The sequence below is a fragment of the Corylus avellana genome, chromosome 6 (genome assembly GCF_965113065.1).
Source record: "Corylus avellana chromosome 6, dhCorAvel1.hap1.2, whole genome shotgun sequence".
Taxonomy (NCBI): domain Eukaryota; kingdom Viridiplantae; phylum Streptophyta; class Magnoliopsida; order Fagales; family Betulaceae; genus Corylus; species Corylus avellana.
In genome coordinates, this window is record NC_142495.1 from 1132066 (window position 1) to 1152827 (window position 20762).

The following is a 20762-nucleotide window of genomic DNA, read 5'->3' on the forward strand; positions in this document are numbered from 1 at the left end:
ATAAAATCAGCAAGCGAGCCCCTTTTTATTTCCGAAGGAAAGAGGGAAGGAGCCCAGACTAGGCCCATTGGATTGGACCAAATCAGGAGCCACCCTGCCACATTCCTTTTGAACCCATACGTGTCCTTAGCTAATGACTTCGCCGTCAAAATGATTCCGCTTTTGTAAAAGAGACCAAACGACAGCATCCACTGCATAAAATCCAGACGACGTCGTTCGCGTTCTCCGAGGTGCGTATCGTATTAGAGAATAATCCACTTGGGCTAAATTATACGCCCAAGAACCAGCCAGTCCTACTCGGAAATTCGTCAAACTTGGAATCCACAATTCAGATCGCAAAGCTCAACCTCATTCTAAATTTCTCCGATAAATTGGTTGTTATCTGCCCTCATTGAAGAATTCCTTAATTCTCGATGGGCAAAGGAGGCGGCTGTGTCCCAAGCAAGAAGAGAGTCCCCTCAGGCGCCGCCGGGGAAGCCCAGCGCGACGAGAAGAACGCGCCGATCCCGGTTGAAGATGAGTCCCACGTCGCGGAGCCAAACGCCGCAGCCCAAACCACGACGACCTCGCTTCCGGTGGCGAAGCTGAGAATCTTCGTTGTCTTCTACTCGATGTACGGACACGTGGAGGGCCTGGCACGGAGGATGAAGAAGGGCGTGGACGGAGTGGAGGGGGTGGAGGGATTTCTGTACAGGGTACCGGAGACGCTGCCGAGCGAGGTGTTAGAGCAGATGAATGCGCCTCCGAAGGACGATGGGATCCCGGAGATCACGGCGGCGGAGCTTGAGGAGGCGGACGGATTGCTGTTCGGGTTCCCGACGAGGTACGGGTGTATGGCCGCGCAGATGAAGGCGTTCTTTGACTCCACAGGGCAGCTCTGGAGGGAGCAGAAGCTGGCGGGCAAGCCCGCCGGGTTCTTCGTCAGCACCGGCACCCAAGGAGGCGGTCAGGAAACCACTGCGTAAGCGTACTTTCATAAGTAGTGTGTGGTTGTGTTTGTGGCTTTAACCTGTTTGAAGGATCGCCCCTGTGTTGTGTGTCATTAATAAACTACATTGTAATTGTTCTCCAACTCATAATGGGATGATTCTGTGTGTTTATGTGACGAAATCTTTGTGTAGTGCTGTGGGTGTGATCTTCGACGACGCTTCTAATACAAAATGACTGTCTAGTCATAGTACACTGGAGAGCTAAAAGATTTTAGGAAAACAAAGACTGTGTGTCTGTGTCATATTTCCAAGTGCGGGAAGTTGGTGGAGGATATATGATATGAGAGAGGAAAATGGGAGAAGTCAGCTGACTGAGCTGATGAAAAATCCTCTAGAATGAGTTTTGTTGATACGCTATGGAAATGTGAAATCGTTTGCAGTGAAGCTAGGGATTTAGCTTTGCTGTCATGAAAATGAGGCTTGAAAAGCTATCAAAGTGGATGAGCATGTTATGGGTATAGAGTTTTACTTCTCTGTGAGAGAGTTATTGCTCCCAGAAGTGAGTACTCGCATAACTCTTTCAGAAAGGTTTTCCAGTTAGATTTAGAAGTAGGGAAGAAGGAAGCCCTTGTTCCATCGCAAGTGATTGCCTAGTATGCGTGATTTTCCCCATGTAGTGGAATTATGAAATCTGTATGTAAGGAGACATGGGAGCGTGATTGATAGTGCTAAGAAAACTACGAGGTTAAAGTTGTGAGGTTAACCTTGATATCTGCTCTTTGAATGTAGAGTGATTGTCTTTTCTAAAGAGATATGTTAAGCAAAAGGGAAATTACTTACATGATTAATTTTTGTATAATTAGTCTCGGTAACATTGGCTATTTTTCCTTACAGAGATATAAGCAGGGTTTTATTCATATGCTTGGTTTTCCTAGCACCTCCTGTGAAGAAGAGGTTAACCTGAATTTCCATCACACTAATGACATATGGGTTTCAGTAAAGCTTGGTAAACACTGGACAACATTTTGAATAAAATGCCTAACTTGCATCTTTGAGGCATTAACTGCGGTTCTGTTCTATGGTCCTAATCCTACTGTTGCTGGCTGGCTTAGAAATGCTAGAGAGCTGCAAACTTGATATGTATCCTCGCATAATATATATATAGTCCATGCATGCATATGTCACAAATATGTACTCATCTACATGCACAGACATGGGTTAAACCCATATCTTTTTGTGCATTTGTATGTCAACAATATTCTGTCACCTAGACCATTCATTTCTTGTCTCATACCCATATTGATATGGCATAGAATGGACAAGGGTATGGCTACCTTATAGGGAAAAGAAAGAACTAGCTAAATGTCCCTAATGCTGGGAAATCTTTGCCAAAAATACTAATCCAACAAAGCATTACCGGCTGCTGACACCCATAACCAAGTCCATCCAACATAAGAGAACTGTTTTATAATGTCTTGACAATAATTTTTTTTTCTTTCTTCAAATGGGTGTCTATTTTGGCCATCTATGATATTAGATGGATTGTGGCATTCATCATAAAGAAGAAATTTTCTATGAGACTTCAAGCTTGAGACACACAAACTTCGCAATCTTGAAAATTTCAGCGACTATTTATTTTTCCTCTTTATGCTTTTGCTTGAGGTTTTGGAGGTCGGTGTAACAATTTGTTTATGCTTCACGTGAGGAGCAGATAAATTCATGCTAATTACAGGTAGTTGCAAACAGTGAAGCTAACTAAAAATTTAGCACACCCAGCAGCAGCTCTACCGGAGTCATTTAGACTCAGAACACCAAATCTTGAGGATTTAAGGTGGTGTTCTTTCCAATATGGTTTGATATTGGTTTTTCCTTTACGGATTGTGTGCTTAAAGTTGTTGGTTATATATAAATTTTCCTTGTTAGTGTGTTTCTTCAGATAGAATTGAAAGATTGTTTCTTTGTGTTAATAATTGCATCTGTGCATTCTCTCCCTACTTTGCTGATTGTTATGGACCAGCAGAAACAATTTGAATGGAATGTGTGGAAGTGCACCTCTACTAAAGAAAAAGATTAACATCTTTACAATGAGAGAATCAAGTATTGTATTAGTTTCTATTATTTGAAAGGATACATTCAAATAGTCTCCATTCTGCTATTGGCTGCAGTTGGACAGCAATCACCCAGTTAGCGCACCATGGAATGCTGTTTGTTCCCATTGGGTATACCTTTGGAGCTGGTATGTTCAAGATGGAATCCATTCGAGGAGGTTCTCCATATGGTGCTGGAGTTTTTGCTGGGGATGGCTCAAGAGAGCCAAGTGACATGGAGCTGGCTCTTGCTGAGCATCAAGGCAAGTACATGGCTGCAGTAGTCAAGAGGCTCAACGTAGCATGATGGTCCATAGCACAATTCTTATGTATACATTAATTTCAGTTCAAATGTTTGTTTTATGATTTGTCTTTGAAATTTCGCCTATTGCGGTAAGTTCTTTCTCCTACTTCTTTCTCCCCACCCCCTGTTCTCTCTGTTGATTCTACCCTTTAAAAGGCTGTACATGGATTGAAATTCTTCTGCATGATTCATCAAATAATAATGTGAACTTGTGGGATGTCTTGTCATGTATACATTATTTCTGTGGCATGTAATTGAAATGAGTAGCTTATTACTAAAGCTTCACTTCTTTGGTAGTAACCAAACCCAATTTTGATTCATTTACATTCTCTTACCTTCAATGAGCTATGAATAAAAACAGGGAAACACTCAATATATTGCGAAATTGAACCTTAACAGAAGCAGGTAGCGTGGTGAAGTAGAAAGGACATTATTACATATGAGAAAAGCTACATACCATACCGCTATCTTACTATATTGACGTGATATTGCCAATTCATTAGTGAATTATTTATTTATTTTTTAATAAGGGTTTATCTAAGAAATAGACAATGTCATATCAACATAATAAGAAATTGGTGGGATAGTTGTGTGATATATATTATTACTCTTATGGCATTTACTAGGACAAACAAGAAAAAAATAAAAAAATAAGGAAAAGAGACATGTGCTGATGCAATTGAAACCTTTACATGGCAATGTCAATAAGTTCTTGTTAAAAATAAATAAATAAATAACATCAAAAGTGTGAGATAGTGTTTAGAGTAATGCTATAAACCATAATTTTATTCAGCCACTTTCTAACTATACTCATAATTGGTAGTGTGAATTAGCCCTTTTGATTAACTCTTGTTAAACAAACAAAAAATAAAATTTAGGGGTTAATTAACATTGTCATATCAACAAAGTGGGATAATGGTAGGATAGAAGTGTGGTTTATAGTATTACTTGATTTAATAGAGTAATTCAAATGAGTAATACTAGAAGAACAATGATACTTTACATACAAATATCTCATAAAGTTGACGTGGCAAGGTTTAATAACCATTGAATATTTTTTAAAAACAATAATTGATCCAATGACTACTAGACTTTGTCATGTCAAATTTGTATGATACTTTTGAATGCTTGTGTAATATGTACTATTATTAATACTAAAAACCACATTTTTATCCACAACTATCTCGCTACGTTAAGCACCAATTCAATCTTGTTAAAATAAAAAAATAAAAAACCTTTAAATTAACATTCATACAAAAAAAAAAAGAAAGAAAAGAGATTTACTTTTACTATTATATCATCCCAATTATACGCAATCTACTAAGGATTTGTTTAAGTTTGCGATTTTAAAAAATATAATTTAAAAATAACAATTTTAAAATGTGATTTTTAAAAATACAATTAATTTGTTTGGCAAAAATGTGGGTTGGCTTTCAAAATCGGAATTTAGCATCTAAAGTTACTCGTTTTTTTTAAAAAAAATACACCCTTACCTAGTTATTTTGATTTGAAAACATAATTTTATTTTATTTATTTATTTATTTTTTTGTGTGCGCTTATCTACACTTTCAAATGGTAATTTATAAAAACGGCAACCTCAAACAAATAAAACTGAATTTGTGCGGCTCAGTCAAAGTTAAAAATAAAAATAATAAAAATAAAAAAAATTCCTAATTTCGTACTCCCCAGTTGATTGGGACTTGGGAGCGTTAGATGCATTTATATTTGTTTTGTTTTTTTTTTTTTGGGTTTTTTGATCCAACAAGATAACGAATACTAACGCGAAGGAAAAGGACAATCGGGCCATTTAAGTAACAGAGCACATAATCTTTAAGCAACGAATCCATAACCAGTGTCCTTCCAGCTCTATAAAGTCCGGGTTCTCTCCAACGCTTTCTCTATCCGATACTCAAAACTTTTGAAAAAATCACAAAGAGAAAGAAATGGAGGACACTCTCGATGCTCTGAGGTCTCTAATGGCTTCTCACTCGCCAAAACTTGACGCTTTGGTTGTTCCTTCCGAAGACTATCATCAGGTTCTCCCTCTTTTTCTCTCTAGTCTATTCTTTTCTTTTCCTTTTCATTTTCTGATATTTGAATAATATATTTAATTAATCAATTTTTCTGTATTAAACGCATCCTGATTAGTCATAAACGTTGTATAGCTAATACTCCTCTGAAATCTGTGCATAGATTATTTGAAAATGATGTTTAACGATTTTGATCAATTTTTCTTTTGAATCTATTTCTTGTAGTTGCTTTTTCGTCTGAAATTCTCGATTGAATTCGGCTTATTGATAATGATGTGTTAACTATTAATGTGTGATTTGTTTGTTGTGGCAGAGCGAGTATGTGTCTGCACGGGACAAGAGACGTCAATTTGTTTCTGGCTTCTCGGGAAGTGCTGGTCAGTTTTATTTCTAAGAAACAACTTTATACCATTACGAGTGGGTTTGTTTGGAATTGAATGTAGGAATCACATAATATTGTATTCTCTTAAGGCCATAATCTATCGTAAGATTAGCTTGTTGAAGTATTTCCTATCACAACATTGGACTCCTTGGGGATGGCTTGTTCTGCCTTTTGTTGACACAGCTTTGTGTGTATCTGTTGTGCAGTATTGGTGAAAGTGCTTGATTAGACGACGATAATATGACTTTGGGGCACTTTAGTAGCATAATATTATTGATTGTCTTGATCCCCACCCCAAAAAAGATACAATGCTGATAGTCCAGTACGATTATTGATTCAATTTCACTTTGCATGTGTATATTTGTAATTGATTTCCTTATCTGGGTTTCTTTCAGGTTTGGCACTTATAACAATGAAGGAAGCACTTCTGTGGACCGATGGAAGGTACTTTTTGCAGGCAGCAAAAGAACTTAGTGATAAATGGAAGCTCATGCGTATTGGAGAGGACCCGGCTGTAGATGTCTGGATGGCAGATGTGAGTCACCATCTTTGCAAAGTTTCCTATGTATTATGTGCTTCAAGGTTAAGGTTATGATAATCTTTCGTGTTGAAAAATGGATCAATTTTCTAGAGAGAGCTTACTTTTTTCTGGAAATTATGCAAGTAAAACCTTCTTCTTTGAGTGGATCTTCCGTTTTGTCGTTTTGCTTGGCTCTAGAGGGTGATAGCTTTGATGGTTTTATAACTACTATAAATTTATTTGTTGTAAATATGCATTTTGTTATATATTAGGTGACAAATTTTTGGCTATATTAAGTGGTTTTTGTGGTTTGTTTGGATTAGAATCTGCCAAAGGAAGCAGCAATTGGTGTCGATCCTTGGTGTGTGTCAGTAGACACTGCACAAAGATGGGAGCGTGCTTTTGCCAAAAAACGGCAGAAGCTGGTAGAAACTACTAGAGATTTGGTGGATGAAGTTTGGAAAAATCGACCACCACTGGAAATTAATCCTGTTATTATACATCCATTGGAATTTGCTGGTTGTTCTGTCGTGGACAAGTTGAATGATTTGAGAGAAAAGCTCATACAAGAGAAAGCTCGTGGCATAATCATTACAGCTCTTGATGAGGCGAGTTTATAAATTCCTAGCCTTATATTCTTTCTGCTCTTATTATCTTTTGGTCGAGAATTTATTTATTTGAATTTGGGCCTCTGACCTCGATTCAGATACTTTATCTTTGATTCTTTCATGCAAAACTTCAGTATATTTCCTGTTGTGCAGGTTGCTTGGTTATATAACATTCGTGGGAGTGATGTATCCTACTGCCCAGTTGTTAATGCATTTGCTATAGTAACATCCAATGCAGCTTTTTTCTATGTGGACAGGAGGAAGGTGTCTTCTGAGGTAAGTTGGATTGTAGAATTCAATTTCTGATATCTTCTTAGACCGTCTTTAATGGGCAAGTAATGGAGCAAACTTATGATACCAGTAGTTAATTATTTTCCTGTAGTAGGATCAAGTTTATCAATACTGTATCTGATAGTGGCTGTTGCAACCATGCAGTCCTTATGTTAATTGTGTTTTTTTTTTAATATCCGAATTTGATCTCAAAGTGTTGACTTAATTAAACTGAGAGTCTTTTATGACAAATGTGTTGTATGCAGGTAAATTCTTATATGGAGGAGAATGGGATTGAAGTTCGGGAGTACGCAGCAGTGAGCTCAGATGTGACCTTGCTTGCATCTAATCAACTCAACGGAACTCAAGTTGAACTTAAGAATGACGTGGAGATCAATCCTAGTGAGATTGAAATCACACGAAATGGTGCAGAGGAAACGGAAGAAAATACTTTTGACCTCATATGGGCTGACCCTGGTTCATGCTGCTATGCTTTGTATTCAAAACTGGACACTGATAAGGTTCTTCTGCATCCGTCACCTTTGGCCCTTGCAAAAGCTATTAAGGTAGTATATGCCCTTTTTATCCAATGAAGATACTATATGTTTTGTTCTGGTGGTGATGGCTGAAGTTTTCTAATCACATAAATAAGTTGAAAAGCTGAGATCACAGAAATTATTCAAATGTGTTTGGATAGAACCCCATCTGTATAAAAATATGCAAAGCTAATGAAATGCTAGAGTTGCTGACAGTGTGTAAATGTAATTAATTCTTTTCCTTTTTCTTTTTTCCTGGTGATTATAATATCTTTTGCTAGATGTCATTCAATGCGATTTTGATATTTCCTTCTGTTATTAATGATTTGGCCACTATTGGATGTTGTTTTTGAATTGTATCCAATGAATATACTATATATTTCCTTCTGTTATGTAATGCCTTTATAGTTGAATTGTATGATTTGTATGTTGGCAAGCAGTCTTGTGCTTTGCTAATTCATTTTGGATGCTAAAAAAAAATATCGCTAACTTGGGGGTTTTGGAGGTGGGGCGGGCCCCCAAGGGGGAGGTGGGGGAGGACTTTTTGACTTTCCTAGTTGTAGTAAATTCATGCCTTGTGATCTTAGAAAGTTCTCTTTAATTATGTACTTATTATGAATTCTCTATGAGTTAGGGGTTCTCTTGTATACTTCCGGTGTACTTGGGTTGCACTCCTCCATGCTTTGACGAAATATACATTATTTATCAAAACAAATGTACTTATTATGAATTTGAAATTTTGTCCCCGCTTTAAGCATTGAAGTCAAACAATGGTTACCTTTAGAAGAGACAACAGATTTTAGATTTTGAGAGGCTTTGGAGGCTACGTTATTGGAGAAAAGTGAAGGCTATCGACAAAGTTAGAGCCACTGAACTTCTTGCATAAGGAGGATGAATTCAAGTGTAGCAACTCACCTTTTGTGAGAGTAGTGGTCTGAAATTTCTTAGCCTATCCCAATTGGTGGTAGAGATTATTTTTGCTGGGGATGCCAGCAAAGTCTGATATATGTTTCCCAGGGTCTTAAACAGAATCATATCCAATAGACATGCACATAGACACTAGATTGGCCTGACCCACATACAGTTATCTGTACCAGTATGAAGGCTGCAAGCCCATAAAGTGTGGTGTTGAGAGTTTTTGGTATCTAGACATGGGATTATACAATTATTGGTAACTTTGTAATCCAAAAATAAAAGGATTCTTGGCTTGTTTGTGGCCATTAAAAATCATAAGCATCACTAGAACAGCAAGCAGTCAGATTATTTTATTTATTCATGGAAATATTTTTGTATTTGTACCTTTTTAGTACTATCTCTACCAAATTTTGTTTACTTATTGACTGATTGTTATGACATCTCAGAACCCGGTTGAGTTGGAAGGGCTGAAAAACGCACACATTCGGGATGGTGCAGCAGTTGTGCAATATCTTGTGTGGTTGGATAATCAGGTATACCATGAAACCTATGAGCCTTGAAATGTATATTCTCTGGACGAAATAGACATACACTATATTCTTGCCTTAGGTGTTCTTTCTCTTCATTAAATCTTGTAGGATTTTCATGTATTTAGTTTTCTGTTTGCCTACTATGTGCTACAAATTCCAAGGCCTGAAAATGATGCCTAATCTTATTTCATATTTGCAGATGCAGGAGATTTATGGTGCTTCTGGTTACTTTTTGGAGGGGCTTGGAGCGAATAAGAAAAAGCATTCGTGAGTTTGTTATCCTGATTGATTTTCGTAGTTCTTGTCATGGATTAAGTCAGTTGTTGATAGTGGGATTTATCATAGTCTGATATATTATTTCAGTAAAGGGTGGCATATCATATGACTTGTTGGTACTCAAAATGCATAGATGTTTCACACTATAAATTGCTGACACAGTTAGATGAACCAAACGACACCTTGTAACAGTGAGTTTTATGATAATAGTGCATAGGAAGTGCTTTATGCAAGTAATTAACCAACATATGTAAGAAGGATATGTGCAAAACTTTGTAACATCAATTGTGCTCACAGATGTTCAGAATTCTCAGCACAGTTTATCACATATATATAATATACCTATGTTGAGAAAATTATGGTCTGCTTGACATGAATTAGTTGACTAATACGAAATGTTCTTCACATGGCATAATGAGTGGAGCTCATGCTTTTGATTCCCATCAACTCATTAACCACTCATTTTGTTTTTCAGAAAAAAAATTTGTTGGCTCTTTCTATCAGTTTTATTGGTTGTAGCACAAAATGCGCTGAACATATTCACCATGACAGGAGCTTATATGCTTCTGATCCCTATTTTAGTATGGGTTTTTGCAATGAACTATGGCAGGGAGTCCAGGAAGCTAACGGAGGTGACTGCAAGTGATAAGCTGGAGGGTTTTAGGGCATCAAAAGAGGTAATGTTAACTTCATATGGAAATTTCTATGTCGTATTGATGAGATAGTTAAAGTATCAGTTAAGACACATCACATGGAATCAAAATTTATGGCATACCCTTATCTGAAGCAGACAGACCTGTTCTGCATGTTCACTACAAGAAACATTTCATGTTATTGTCTTCTTTAAACTGATTTTTCGTTATGGCGAAATTGGGGTCCAAGGAAACTGGTTGAGATTTCTCTTGTTGATAGAATTGTCTTTTTTTTTTTCCTTTTTTTTTTTGTTTTTTTTCACTCTTTCCTGTTACCTCCTTTTTCTTCTAGGTGCCCCGTAAAGGCTTATAACCTAATAGATTATAGCTTTTGAAATAAAAATAATTTCTTCCAACATGCTATAAAGAAAGCAGCAAATCTATACTCATCTCCCTCAGTAGCGTAAAACCCACCTGGCCCACCACTCCACCTGTGTGGCAGGAGATTGGATATTCTGTTGTCACCATATCTTGCATGGGTTATTATTAATTGGTCTTCCCCCAGGGAAGCTAGTAGTCAGACTAATCATCCGGCATCCTTATTTTATTAATATACCTAATCATTAATCATATGAGTTGGACTGCAATTATTTATCAAATAAATAAATAAAAGAGTTGGACTGCAATTGTCTCAAGTGATATCCCAATTTCAGTACTTATTTTGTTATTAAATTCCATTATCTGGTTATTGGATGATTTTCTCTTTTCCTTTTATTTGAAAGCACTTTAAATGTGAAATGTTCTTTGTAAATTGAAGCTAACTGAGGTAAAGAATACCTTAGATATTCAAGGATAGAAGGTAAGAAGGACCTTGAGTTGGTTGCTGGAATATGAACCGTGTAATGCAGTTTAATTTATCTGCCTGTGTTCTTTTCCATTATATGGATTCTTTTTGTTTCATGCTTGCAGAATTTCAGAGGCTTAAGTTTTCCTACTATTTCATCAGTTGGTCCAAATGCAGCAATCATTCATTACTCACCACATGCAGAGACATGTGCTGAGTTACATCCAGACAAAATCTATCTTTTTGATTCAGGAGCACAGGTTTGTCAACTATCCAACATAGTTTACTTTTTAAATATGAACATAAAAAATAGTTTGAAATATAGCCATAACTAAACTTCCGATAAATGTCCTATTATTTATGTATTTAAGTGTGCTGAAATAATCTTGAAGCTTCTGTTTTGTTATTGATTATGTTGATGGTGTATTTGAAGTATGTAGATGGAACGACTGATATAACACGAACAGTTCATTTTGGAAAGCCTTCAGAACATGAGAAAGCATCCTATACTGCAGTAGGTGTCTTCCATTGATTGCTTTGAAGATTCTATGTTCATTTGATAGTTGATTATTTTCTAACTTTAATACAAGGAAAATAGTGGTTTCAAAAGGTACATATCCAATTAATACAAGATTATTCTGATCTTCTTAAATCATTAAAAGTATGCCAAAAAGAAAAAAGAAAACAAATATGTTGTTGAGTGGAAAAAAAAAGAAAAAAGGATAGAGTTTAATACTCTCAGATGTCATTTGTCTATAATTGATTATCAGTGGAAGAAAATAAACTTGAATTTAATGTTTCATCATTATTTTGAGTTGGAGTTATAAATACAAATTTTGTTCCTCTGAAGTCTGAACCATCTAGTTAGGATAAAATTTTATTGGGGTCAGTTGTTTAGGCTTAGAGAGGATTTCTTTTTAAATGTATTCGCTATATTTAGGAAGTTTAAATTCTTTTCTTGCCTTGTTTTTTCCCAATATATTGATATTATATACATACGGTATGTATGTGTGTATGTATTTATGTATTCTTGTTGGTGACCAATATGTTCGCTTCATAAGAAGTTTCTTAATTTGATAAATTTTGAGCAGGTCCTCAAGGGTCATATCGATCTGGGCAATGCTCGATTTCCTAATGGAACAAATGGTATTGCAAGCTCTCTTTTTTGTTTTCCCCACTTTTGTATGTAAATTTTTTTCATATTTAAATGAGCATCTTTTTTTAAGTGTATGTTTGTAGATCTGCCAAATTTGAAGATAATGAAATGTTTTCATCTGTTTACTTTTTCAGGTCAAGCCCTGGACATTCTTGCTCGAATTCCTTTGTGGATGGATGGTCTTGATTACCGACATGGTACTGGCCATGGAATTGGGTCTTACCTAAATGTTCATGAAGGTAATTGATGAATGACAACTTCTGGCTTTTTGCTATTCTCTACCCAGTTTAATTTAAGTGCTTGTTTTTTGTTTGTCCCTTTATTGTGCAGGACCTCATATGATTAGTTTCAGGCCTCAGGCTCGAAATGTGCCGCTACAAGCATCCATGACTGTAACAGATGGTTAGTGTCATTGCCATTTGTTATCATTCTGTTACTAAAATAACAAAGCACTAAAGACGATACTTAGGACCACTATACATGGACTGCCAATCTTATTTTGTTGATTCCATCTGGGAAATCTAGGCAGAGTGAGTGGCAGACAGGTGTTCATGCTTAGAAAGGACATATGTGATAACTACCCTTTGTACTACTATCCCTTTTAGCAACAATGCAAAAAATGCTCGGGAATCTCAAATTTTCTGTTTTAATTTAGTTTATTTTATTTTAATTTACTGGGTTCTTTTTCTTGATGGGCAACCTGCATCCTGCCGTGCATATACTTGTTCTTTGAGTTCTCAACTTGTATTTTGCTGGGGCAAGTTTGGTCCCATGAACTTCTGGGACAATAATCCACACTAGTGGATTGGTCACATGCTCCAAAGATAAGCAGTCATTTGACTTGCTGTTATAGTTTAAACTAAATCAGAAGTTTGGTATCTCTTTATTATATGCTGGTTCTGGATTTGTTTCTCCAACTCAGTTCTTTTACTTTTTCCTGAAATTTGAAAATGTTTTTTTTTACTACACCATTGCAAGTTTTATAACTATGCATTGTAATTACAATTCTCAGAACCTGGTTACTATGAGGATGGAAATTTCGGTATAAGATTGGAGAATGTGCTTATAGTCAAGAAGGCCGACACAAAATTCAACTTTGGAGACAAGGGTTACTTGTCCTTTGAGCACATAACATGGGTAAGTTTGTGATACATTCCTATTGAAAATCATCTTGTTTTTCATGTGTTTTTTTAATTTTTTAATTTATATATGCCTATCACATAATCATAGAAAAATAAATGTGTAATCATATGATGATGTGATTAGCACATGAATTTTGAAGTTTGATATTAGAGGGACATTGCAACTAACCTCATAATTTAAGAGGTTGATTGCTCAAATTTAAAGTTTAGGAAGACATAGGAAGTGACCGCATAGTTTTAGGTGGGAAAATGCATTACCCGTGGTTTTAAATTCTCTTTACCACCCATTCATTTCATAGCTCATCAATTTAAAAGGAGTGCTGACTTGCAAGAGTATTTAAGTTTACTGTAATATGATTTGCGCATCATGTCTCCTACATTTTTGTGTAAAAGACAACAAAGTTTATAATTCCAATGTGTGCTTGCGAAGTTTAGAGTTATGCTATTTGCACAATGGTTTGTGCACAATCCATACGGGATACAGATATGCACTCTGATTCTGAATTATTAATTGTTATTTATTTCTGATGATTCATTTTATTTCCAGGCACCATACCAGAGAAAACTGATTGACTTGAGCCTTTTAACTTCTGAAGAGATAGATTGGCTTAATAGCTACCATTTGAAGTGTAGGGATATTCTCGCCCCGTACTTGACTGAATCTGAGGAGGCGTGGCTGAATAAAGCCACCGAGCCTGTAAGCGTTTAGGCCATGGAAAAGAGATTGGTGCTAAAGCTTGCCATGTACACGGTGATTTTAATAATTTGCTTGATATCTTTGGACCTTAGTATTCCTTATGCTTGAGTCAATCTACATGCTGCTTATGATTTCGAAGCTTTAATTGGCTTTTTACCTTATTTTAGGATATGCCAATTCCCAGAAGGTGGAAGAACTTAATGCTAATAGTAGTAATAATTTGCGCTTCATGCTGACGGTTGAGCACCCTAAGCACAATTTAGCCTTGGCTTTTAAGGGCCACTTTAGACCGTGATTACAAATAGAAACCTTGGTTTTTTAAGATTTTTATTAAATTTAGAGGACGAAACTATTTTTTATTTTCTTATTCAAATAAATTTTACAATAGTTTTGGACTCTTTCTTATTTTTTTTCTATGCCATTTAAATATTCTTTCAAATAAATGTTAAAAAAGAGAGGAAAGAAATGAGAGAGAGCTATTTTCTTAATAAAATAATGGTAAGGAAAGTAAAACTCCTATTCTAAATTTAGGATAACACTTTTGCTTTTTTTGGTTTAGAGAACACCAAATGAATGTGTTGTATGAAACTTTTTAGAATTTAACGAGTTTGTTACTAGTGTTTTGACAATAAGTCTGCTTTTGCCATGTTGCTTTCTGTCAATGTTTCGTCCAATAATTTAAGAGATCGAATGATCTGTCAAAAACAATCATGTATTTCATATATCTCATTAATTAAAAATATATCACATCAACTCATACATTACACGGGATATGCCACACAAAAGTAGGTACTGCCGGCCAATGTATCCCCATCGTCAGCCATCGCGCTAAGAAAACAAATAAGTAAACATACATAAACACCACCCCCCCCCCCCCCCCCCCCCCCCCTCCATTTGCTAGTGGCTCATGGTGGAGGCTTCACTTTCGTGCATTTGCTTTGCCAATTTGAGACACGGCATTGAAAGAAGAACCACTCGGAGTCAAAGCCTTTTTCCCGCTGATTTTAAGCTCCTTAACTCTAGCCCTCATAGCCTTCCCTTCCGGTTCCTCCATAACTTTTCTCACCATTATCTGAATCTCCTCCCTTCCAACCACTCTTTTAGTCGGTGCAATCTTAGGTCGTACAGCCACTCCAACCTCTTCAGCTAGTTTCGTAGCATTCATTTTCTGCTTAGCGTAGAGTGGCCATGTTATCATCAGCACGCTGCTTAGCATACTCTCCAGAGACGAGTTCCACCCACAATGTGACAAGAAGCCTCCCAAAGATCGATGGCCCAAGATCTCCGATTGCGGGGCCCATTGTGTGAACACCAATACCAAACTGTGGGTCCGCTCCAAGAACCCATTGGGCAAGTAGTTTAATGCATTATCGCCTGTGTCTGCGGATGCAATCTTCTTGCTGGGTGGGCGTTAGGGGTGTCAACTCAGTCTGGTTTCCCCGTTTTTAGCCAAAACCGAAACCGGAATAGGGACCCCGGTTACCGGCTGATTCCGGTTTTACCCGGTCCGATAACCGGTTTTTGAAGAAAAATAGTTTTTAGGCTTATTTTAGGTATTGGGCCTAAAATAAGCCCTCTTTTTTTTTTTTTTCATAAGTTAGCTCATTTAAAAAAAAAAAAAAAATTGTTAGTCTTTTTGTCTAAATTAAAGAGACTTTGTTGTGATTGTACCAAATAATTAAAAAATAAACTTAAAAAAGCCCAAAAATCCTAAAAAATCAATGTTTTTGCCTATATGGGCCTTAGAAATAAAAATTCAATTTTTTAAAATACCCTAAAAATCATTTTAAATTAGGTACATAAAGAAAACATTAAAACAATAAAAAGTAAAAATAGAGAAGTGAAATGAAGAAGAGGACTAGAGGAGAAAATGTAGAAGAGGAGGGGCTTGCAGTGTGATGTGAGAAAAGAAGATGGAGACTTAGAGGAGAAGTGAGAACTGGAGACGGGAGACTTAAACCTAAAAATTAAAAAATTAAAATATATATATATACCGAAAAATCAGAAACTCGATTTCGGTTCCTGATTAAAAAATTCAAAAACCGAGTACTCTGGTTTGGGTACCCGATTTTTACGGGGAATTTCGATTTTTCAGTCATTTTTGACACCCCTAGTAAGCATATCACCCACATAAATCTCTGCCTGCTCAGCTCCAGCCCCAAGGCCAGCTCGGTGATTGGCTGCGCCGAAAGAACCCCAAGACTCCCAAATGAAATATAAAGCACCGACTCAACTGGTTGCTCGTCTAGCCAATCCAACAACTGGCTCCTCGAAGCGGGCGGTCCAGCCACTCTGATGAGCGGCCCAACAGCGTAAACCGGTGCCGATCCGTAACTCTCTTCCTCCCACATGGCCGTAAGGTGGCAGCCAGATCTTCCCACGTTTTCACCAAAACCCCATCGCTCTTGCGCATCTCCGACCCCACCTGTAGGAAGGAATTGTATTCCGGCTTTGTCCGGTTCATCATCGGATCAACCAAATCTTCGGGGCGAAAAGACATGCAACCAGGGAGCCTTATCGGTTCTTTCTGATCAACGTACTCTCCTTGTCAAGGATTGGCGCGTATAACATCAACGCAAGGGGCCACGCAGAGGTAACAAATACGTACTTCAACATGTGAAACTCCTCGGCGACTTCCCATGCCGGAGTTCCAAAAACATCGACGACGAGGGCGCTGGGGGTGGGCTTCAGGGCGGAGATTTCGGACCGGAGAGTTGGCCCGATTTCGACCCAATTTTTTTTTTAAAGAAAAAATACCAAACAAAAAAGACCACATTGTATGATATTACTTCATAATTTTTTTTTTTTTTTTTTTGGGAAAAATGAAAAATTAATCCTTATAGTTTACCTGATTTACAATTAAGTCCTTGTGATATCAAAATAAACTCAAAGGTCCCAGAAGTATGCCAAAAAAATAATTTAGTCCCTACAATCAAATTCTGTTCACTAATTTAACCAATTATGTTAGTTTGACACTGACTTAAATGTGACAAGTATCACAATTTTTTTGGTTATAACGTTTTATGTTATTATAATCTGTTAAGTCAGTGAACGGAATTTGACCATAGAGATTAAATTATTCTTTTGGCATACCTTAAGGACCTTTGAGTTCATTTTTATACTACAAGGAGTTAAATGCAAATCAAGCAAACCACAATGACTGATTTTGTATTTTTTTCCTTTTTTTTTTTTTTTTTTTAAATGGCTACATAAGATTAAAGTTTGACCAAAGTTGTGTCAAAAAGTATGTCTGTATCGTTCTCTTTTATAATTACCTGTAGCTCAAGTTGTGTAACTAGACTATATAGTACAGCCTAAGCTGAGTAATTTTATAAGTCACTCTTATTTTTATCTTGTGTCACCGTCACTCCATAAATGAAGTGACTTTTAAAATCATCATTTGATTAAAATTCAATAATGATTAATCACAAGCCTAATGATATATTAAAAGCCATATCATTTTGTCCTAAAGGGTAAATTAATTGGCTAAAGACTACGCTCTATGAAGCAAAAGTCATTAATTTGAATCTCGAAGCATCAGCTGAAGCAGAAGAGAAGTAGGACTTTCTTCCCAGAATCGGCTAAGGAAGAATTCAAGGAAGTCCATTACTGAGAGAAGTGGTGATCTCGTCTGATGGCTAGTCCGCTCCCACTACGTGCCGGAGTGCAGTAGATGAGCACCTTAGCGCGAAAGCTGTTGCTTGTTTCATGACTCTTCATCAGGTTAGCGCTTGACGTGCCTAGAGCGTCAGGTTGTTTCCGCGCTACCCCAACTTCCCAATCGAATGTTCATGAAAACTGCTAGTTGCCTTACTGGATAAGCTAGTGAAGCCGTTTGCGAGTGTTTCGTAGTAAGCAGCTCGGCTCGCTACGGCAATAGGACGTGCTAGGTAGTTTGCTTGTTTCGGTCTCGCTCTTTGAACCGTGCCAATTGATGCGCACTGTGGCATTGGCAACTTCAACGTTGGGCGGATGAGGCGTACTTCAAGTAGCATCATCTGTTTGCTCCTCCGTTTTCTTGCTGGATAGAAGGTATTATTATCGCTTAGCGCTTGTGCTAAGGTGTGAAACAGATTGACCATAGGGAAAGGAAAAGACATCTTTCCCGAGTTTAGAGGTGAAGGAGATGCAGTAAGAGAGGAAGGAGACCTGGCCAAAGTACCAATTGGAACATATAAAGTAGGCTTCAAATAAAGTAGTTTGCTAACTGGCCGAATAGAAGTAGTGTAGTTCCGTCAGTTACTTAGGTAGAGTTACGTTCCGTAAGGGCCTAGCCTACTAGTAAAAAGGGGGCTTCAAGGCCTAATATCAAGTGTAGTCAGTGCCTACGCGCTAAGATCAGTAGTTGCCTTATTAGCCGAAGCTGAGGGAGATGAAAGAGAGTGACTTAGTTCTGAGAGGGACGACGGAGATGAAAGAGAGGAGAAGAGAGATTGAAGAGTAAGCTTTTTGTGTTCCTTTAGGGACTCAGTAGATGCAGGATGTGCAACAGAGCGTAAGCGATGATCTGAAGAAGCAAAAGAATCAACATAAGCTGATGAAACGAGATCAACTAGATCAACTGATGATTCAACTGCCTTTACAGAATCTGCTGTAAAGGCAAGGATGGCAGATTCTGTAAACATTTTACGAGGTGATGGCAACTCGGTATGCGGAAGGATCATCACATCCAATAACTAATACCTTTCGTTGCCTGACAGTGAAGGTCTGTTCTGTTGTTGAAGCGTTAGGGAACGTCGAAGCTCGAGGCAAGTTGTGCCATGGAGTTAGCCGAAATCTTTCCTTGCTCGTCTTTTCCAACTAGCTTGGTTTGCCTACTTCAATAAGTTACCAGAAGGGCTTCTCCCAACTCAACGTTAGCAAGGAAGTTCCAATTTACTTAGTAATGACGTCTAGAGGAATTTATTTGAGCTTTAAGCTAGCTCAACGGGCTGACTGACCCTCTTTATAAAGCGGAGTTAGAGTAATCATCCTATGAAGCATCAAAAGAAGTCAAAGGCAGAAGAATAAACATAGACTGAATACGCTGAAATAGACGCATAAGCGTAAGAGGAGAAGTAGGACTGTCTTTCCAGATCCACGAGATGAGATATGCCTTGCCTGCAGGCGAGATTGAAATCTTAATGTAGTAACCAAACACAAGTAAGTAGTTCGTCAGCCATTAATAATAAATACGTCATTCTATGTTAATGTTTAGAATTGCCTGATCGCCCGATCGTGATGAACCTTTGGGCATTGGTTAATGGGCATCGGGTAATCCTAATAACAGCATAGCCATGCCATAATAGAATCGCTGAAAGCCTGAAATAGTTTTTCAAAGGGATGCCCTTGATTCACTCACAATTCTTGGAAGAAGTGGCCCAGCCCCAAAGGAAAATCCCATTTCATTGAAAAAGCCCTATCGGTCAAATGAATCAGACAGTGACTTGGAGTCCAGTCTCGAGAGATAGCACCATTGAGTCGTCAAGCCAGCTTCTCCCAATTCTTTATGGGTCTGACATGATGAGCATGGTAGATGGCACAACATCTGCCCCCAGTGGAACCGTAATGGTTGATTCAAAAACTGTCCCCAATCCAGCCTATCTTGAATGGAAGAAGAAGGATCAGATCCTTCTCAGTTGGTTACATACCACAATGAGACCTACTGTCTTTGCCCAAGTTATTGGATACAAGACAGCTCGTTCCACTTGGGAGGCTCTTGACAGGGCTTATACCTCCCAGACCAATGCTCGATATTACCAGATAAAGCATTACCTTTTTAATATTCGCAAAGGTTCATATTCCATTACGGAATATATGGATCGTATCCGCAGGCTCACAGATGAACTATCTCTTATTCAACAACCAATGAGTGATCGATAAATTATTGGTTGTGTTCTTGCAGTTTTATTAGATAAGCTTGATCTTGATTATGATGTCTTTTTGTGTGAACATTTATACTATATATATATATATTTTTTTTTTAAAAAAAAAATGACACATCTACCATTACTTGCCCAAGCCGCTATATACAATTATTGAGAAGCAGCCGCCCTTCCTCGCACAGGCTATTTGGTGCAACGGTCAGTCAACCATTTTTCATTCTAATTTTTTGGATGAAAAAAACAAAAGTTGGTAGGTGCAGCCCAACCAAAAAAATACGTGGCATAAATATTACCGAAGCTGAGAACTGATTCAGGGCACGCTGGCGTCAACAGTTCATGCCGCCATGCACTATTCATGCACACCAGCGTGCCCTTTATCATTACTGAAGCTAGAATATTTAGGAAAGAATAAAATAGTCCTTCTTTCTGGAATATTCTCCAACCAAAACATCAGATTTGGAGCTATCCCCTTCCAGCAACCAGCATGCTTTGAAAAGCTCTTTTTGTCTCTTTTAAGGTAGTTGAATCGGTTAAAAATCACGCTTTATGAAACGAATGTTATTAGATCGAATCTTCCATACCCTTTTTGTGTGGACATGTAAAAAAAAAAAAAAAAAAAAAAGCTACTAGAGTACGGAGCTGTGGTGTAAGTTGACATACATACATATGGTGAAATTATTATGAATCTGATAGAGCCCAATTTGGGATATAAACACTAAATTGGGCAAAACTTTAGGTGCTTGAATCACCTCCACAACTTTTGAATCCCCTTCCACACGTTTTCTTCTTCTTAGTTGTTGACCTGGCCAAAGTACCAATTGGAACATATAAAGTAGGCTTCAAATAAAGTAGTTTGCTAACTGGCCGAATAGAAGTAGTGTAGTTCCGTCAGTTACTTAGGTAGAGTTACGTTCCGTAAGGGCCTAGCCTACTAGTAAAAAGGGGGCTTCAAGGCCTAATATCAAGTGTAGTCAGTGCCTACGCGCTAAGATCAGTAGTTGCCTTATTAGCCGAAGCTGAGGGAGATGAAAGAGAGTGAC

General features: G+C 37.6%; 2 protein-coding genes and 1 pseudogene across 2 annotated transcripts; 2 read left to right on the forward strand and 1 right to left on the reverse strand.

Annotated features, from left to right (window-relative positions):
* The first annotated feature begins 217 nt into the window (after positions 1–217).
* Positions 218–3551, forward strand: LOC132188825 (Quinone reductase family protein). Its single transcript, XM_059603382.2, has 2 exons — positions 218–961; positions 3095–3551. Exons 1-2 carry the CDS (start codon positions 414–416, stop codon positions 3321–3323), a joined length of 777 nt encoding a protein of 258 aa, XP_059459365.2. The 5' UTR covers positions 218–413; the 3' UTR covers positions 3324–3551.
* Positions 3552–5106: 1555 nt separating this feature from the next.
* On the forward strand, positions 5107–14003 carry APP1 (aminopeptidase P1). Its single transcript, XM_059600763.2, has 16 exons — positions 5107–5356; positions 5664–5727; positions 6128–6267; positions 6576–6860; positions 7014–7136; positions 7397–7696; positions 9028–9114; positions 9311–9378; positions 9998–10064; positions 10989–11123; positions 11297–11377; positions 11955–12009; positions 12154–12258; positions 12350–12421; positions 13032–13156; positions 13709–14003. Exons 1-16 carry the CDS (start codon positions 5264–5266, stop codon positions 13868–13870), a joined length of 1962 nt encoding a protein of 653 aa, XP_059456746.2. The 5' UTR covers positions 5107–5263; the 3' UTR covers positions 13871–14003.
* A 774-nt stretch (positions 14004–14777) lies between these two features.
* Positions 14778–16582, reverse strand: LOC132186473 (anthocyanidin 3-O-glucosyltransferase 5-like; annotated as a pseudogene).
* Between the last annotated feature and the right edge of the window lie 4180 nt (positions 16583–20762).